General features: G+C 38.4%; 1 gene segment (V, D, J or C); it reads right to left on the reverse strand.

The window, feature by feature from the left end:
• Positions 1-315: 315 nt before the first annotated feature.
• On the reverse strand, positions 316-851 carry LOC114688208. The segment is given in 2 exon segments: positions 316-668; positions 779-851. Coding segments are annotated over 2 exon segments (372 nt in total).
• Positions 852-4,655: the final 3,804 nt, after the last annotated feature.

Genomic DNA, 4,655 nt, shown 5'->3' on the forward strand with positions numbered 1-4,655 from the left:
GTTTGTGTAGGGGTAATAATGCACCGGGTGTTTGTGTCTATGTGTCTGTGTGCATCTGTGTGTTTACTTCTCTGTTGTAGAAATCTCAACTCTTGCCTTATCTGCAACCCAGGAAAGATAAGATTTCCTGTGAGTTAAGAGACCTACTCCCCTGATTTTAATGCTAGCACTCAGGAAGAGGACAGATATTTAGAACAATAACAAATTTATTTGGTCCCTATACAAAAACATCACATTGAACTTTAAATACTGGCAAAGAGAAAAGAGAAACACTTTCAGAAGCTCAAGACACCAGAAGGAGCAATTTGGGCACCCTAGACTCTCACTTCTGCTTCCTTGGATGGTTTATGTTATGGCTTGAATCACTGTGTGAGGGGTACTGTTATACTGTAGACAGTAATAAGTTGCAACATCTTCAGGCTGTAGACTACTGATCTTGAGAGAAAACTGTGTGCCAGATTGATGGCCACTGAACCTCGATGGGACCCCATTTGCCAAAATATCTCCAGCATAGATCAGGAGCTTAGGAGGATTCCCTGGTTTCTGCTGATGCCATGCTAAACCCCAACTAATGTCCTGACTTGCCAGGCATGTGATGGTGACACTTTCTCCAACAGATGCAGATAGAGAGGTTGGGGATTGGGTCATCTGGATGTCACATCTGGCACCTGAGATTGAAAAATTGAAAACAAAATAATTCTGTTAGATGAGGACTTTAGCAGAGACCAGAGAGCACTGACCAAACTGAAATGAATAATTCCATTGGTGTCTTCCTTACCTGTAAGACAGAGCAGCAGCAACCCCAGGAGCTGAGTGGAGGCCCTCATGACTGTGCTGGGACCTGTGTGAGGCTGACTCCAGCACAGGGTGTGACCTGACTATGAAGACCTCAGTGGGGTCTGATCACATGCAAATCAGCAGTGGCTGAGCACAGCCACAGGACAAGTCAAGTGAAACATTCTAGGCCTGTAGTCCTCCTCTGTCGGAGGTCAGAGAGACAGTACAAGTTTATTTGCAGGAATGTGCTCCTTTTTGGACAACAAAACAGCACCAGTCTATGAGTTATACCTAATTTTTATTTCTGTCATTTTCAATATAGAATCCTCATATTATGTTTTCCTCCATGGCAGGTCCTGTCAGAAGTGGTACCATTCTAGAAAGCACACAAATGTTTATATGAATTTCCACAGGTAGGTGCCAATGTTATTGAGGCCATGCAATTCTTCCCTTCTGCCCCCACTGTTTATTTGTTACATTGTAATTTAATTAAAATGTTTCCCTCATTTTCTCTTTCTACACCCTCTGAAATATCCCTCACTACTATTCTTTAAATTTCTGGCTTCTTTTTCCATTGATAATGCATGAATACAAGTATTTGTAGATACATATATATTTCTAAACATAAACTGTTGAGTCCATATAATGTATTACTTCTATGTATGTCTTTAGGGATGACCATTCAACACTGGACAATCAGTGTACTCTTCTGAGTACCTCTACAATTCCCAGATTCACTTAGTTGTCTATAGTATTTTGTGTAGAACTGAGGCTATATGGCATTTCCCCTGACCTGTTCACATGCTTGTTTGTACCCTCATTATTCGGCTACCATTTGTTTAGTAATGTTGGTGAGCCTTTACAGGTAGAGCTTCTGATGTTACTAGGAAACACAATTTCACAGGAAACTGCCTGAACCTGTGGCTCTCACATTCTTTACACTACCTTGCCCTGAGCCATAGTTATGAGAGCATTTTGTACATGTATCCATTAGGACTGTGCTCCAAACCTCACTATGTAGTTTCTTGCTCATGATGAGTCACAGAAGAATAATAGAATAATACTGAGAGACATGGCTTTTGAGGAAGGACAGGATCTCACATAACTAAACCAGCTTTTGAGATAAACAATCTTGTCTTATTCTATTTTCCATAGCTCAGCTATTCAATAACTACTTCCATCAAGGCCAAATGAGTTCATGGGTTTTCTCCCTTTCCATATGGGTATATGAGTTCCCTTTTAAATTAAGCTGGGATTGTATCTGTGTCCAATGTTCCTTTGAGTCTTCAGATTATAGTAACCAGATTCACTTTAAATATAGGTTATTGTATTTAAGAAATATGATGTTTCTCACTGAAGTAATCATTCATGTCCTTTAACAGTGTTTCCTAAACTTGCATATAGTATGGGCACCATATCTATTCAAGATACTAAAAGAATATTATATAAGTTTAGTTTGGGTAAGAGGGACACAAGATTTGCATGGAAAAAATTAAAGTAGAAGCTACATGGGGAGTTATATATACAGTGGGGTCTAGAGCCTGTGCTCATTGAGAATAAAGATGTGATAAATTAGTGTGAGTTACCATGAGGGGTTTAATGGGAAGAATTTTACATGTGCAGGCAAACACTCTGTAGGAAATAGTGATAGGGAAGGGTGAGAAAGACACCCACTCTGGGAATGAAAACGATGATGGTCACAGAAAGTGCCAGAATGAATAGGTAGGTGGATTTGCTAAGAAAAATGGCTGACCTGCAAATCAATGACACAGGTGGCTTTGACATTTGTGATCATAGTGTTTGTGTTGAGGGACATAACAAAGTATCTGCAACACAGGTAAAATTATGTTCTCTGACATAATTCTATGCATTTATAAGAATATGTCTCATGTACTGACACCATATATGTATGTATGTTTTGATTAAGCACTAAAATCATTTTCACAGAGTCCAACAAAATGGGAATTTAATTCACAATTGGCAGCAACTGTCTTAAAAAATATAGTTGATATGAAATGATTTCCATTTAGATACTTCACTGAACATTACTGAAAAGTTTTAATTTTTTTAAAGTATATAACAGGTTTTCCTGCATGTACAACATGTGTGTCTGAAACCGGACAGAACAGGATGTCAGATCTGATGGAACCAATCTGGTTTCAAAGCACCATGTCTTTTGGCACTGGGAATTGAACCAGGGTCATCTGTGAGAACAAGATGTGCTCTTAACTGCTGAGTTATCATTTCAAATTGTCCCTGAAAATCATAATTTTAGTTGGCTTCTACAGATATATTGGACACAAGATAAAATATGATGAAGAGAACGTGGTCAATTCCTGACCATCATAAATCAGTCTATTTAATACTCCTCTGGAAGTCCATTTTCCAGAACACTGCATTGTCTTGTAGCACTGTGGTCCATCTATGATCTAATTCTTGGGCTGCTGGTTAAACCAACATAGCACCCATAATGTATTATTTATAGAAGTCTGTGAAATGATGAGATTACTCTGAAGAAAAACATATTGTCAATAATAGAGCTTGCCTAATTCTGATATTATTGGTTAATGTAGTCTATGTATTGACAACTGAAGGGCAACAGGAAACCACACATTAAGGTGTTGAGAAAGTACATGCCCTCAGATCCTTCTATCAACAGTATCAAGAGACTTTGGAGAACACTTATATTATTTATCAGGAAGATCATTGTTCAGGACCGGAGTCCTAGGACAGGCTTTTGTAACTCTGGAACACAAGGAATTCTCAGAATCTCCAGGTTCCACTGACTAATTGTTAGTGTAAAATGTACCTAGATCACTCTCACAGAAGTGAACAGGGTCTAGGAGAAAGTGGTGGGGTGATTGGCAGTCCAAAGGTGGATGATATTGATTGGATAGACACGTATTATTTCCTCCCTCTCCTGCAGAGATTTGAAAATGGGTACAGAACTAGGTCTTTGTTTAAGTGCAGCCTAGAAAAAAGTAGACAAGGATTGTTGGCAAAGTTAATGCACTCATAAAAAGCTACTAAACCAAAGCTGGCATTGTTTCTGCCTGAAGATGAAAAGAAGCATTAGTAAGAATTTTATGTAGGCTACTACACATAATTATGTGCAGAGCACATTCTTACACATTTCATTTCTTGCTACTAAGAAGTAAGAAAATATTGTGCTGGTATGTAACTCAATTGGTGGAGTTTTTGCCTACTATGAAAACAAAAGCATAAACAACAACAACCCACTGAGTTATAGCCCTGGTATTGCATGAACGGAGTATAGACGTGTAGTCCCAGATCATAGTAGTGGGAAACAGGACTTCTAGAAATTCAAAGAAATCTTCCTTTGCATTTTTGTGGTCAGTTACAGGTAGATAAGAACAGGAATTTATCAGGAAAAAAACTCTAATTTTGAATCTAGCTCCAAAATAATGATAAAAGATTAAACATAGTTGTAAAAGTTAATGGAGGAGAAAACTTAATATTTCCTATGCAAACATTCAATTAACATTTCAGTTACATCAGATCAAATCAAATAGATTGGAAATAGTATCAGCCATTAATACATTGAATATAAATATTCTTTGGAATATCTTCCGTATATTTATATTTGTCATTATTGTGAGGAGGCCTATTGGTGAAATTTTATTAAGGCCAATCCATGTAGTTAAAAGGGAGGGTTTTTTTTGTGGGGTAACTTACAAGTGAAGGAATAGTTTATAGGATCTGGAAAAGGTGAGGCGCAGTCCAGAGGTGTTCTCTGGAGAACTCTGCTTGGTCTACCTCCAGTGTCCAGGGTCCAGGAACCAAGAGAGCCAGTGCATTAGGATCTCAGGTCTTCAGGGTCCTTCCCTTGGCCCCTCCTTGTAGGCATGACAGTTACC

This window comes from Peromyscus leucopus, chromosome 3 (genome assembly GCF_004664715.2).
Source record: "Peromyscus leucopus breed LL Stock chromosome 3, UCI_PerLeu_2.1, whole genome shotgun sequence".
In the NCBI taxonomy this organism is placed as follows: domain Eukaryota; kingdom Metazoa; phylum Chordata; class Mammalia; order Rodentia; family Cricetidae; genus Peromyscus; species Peromyscus leucopus.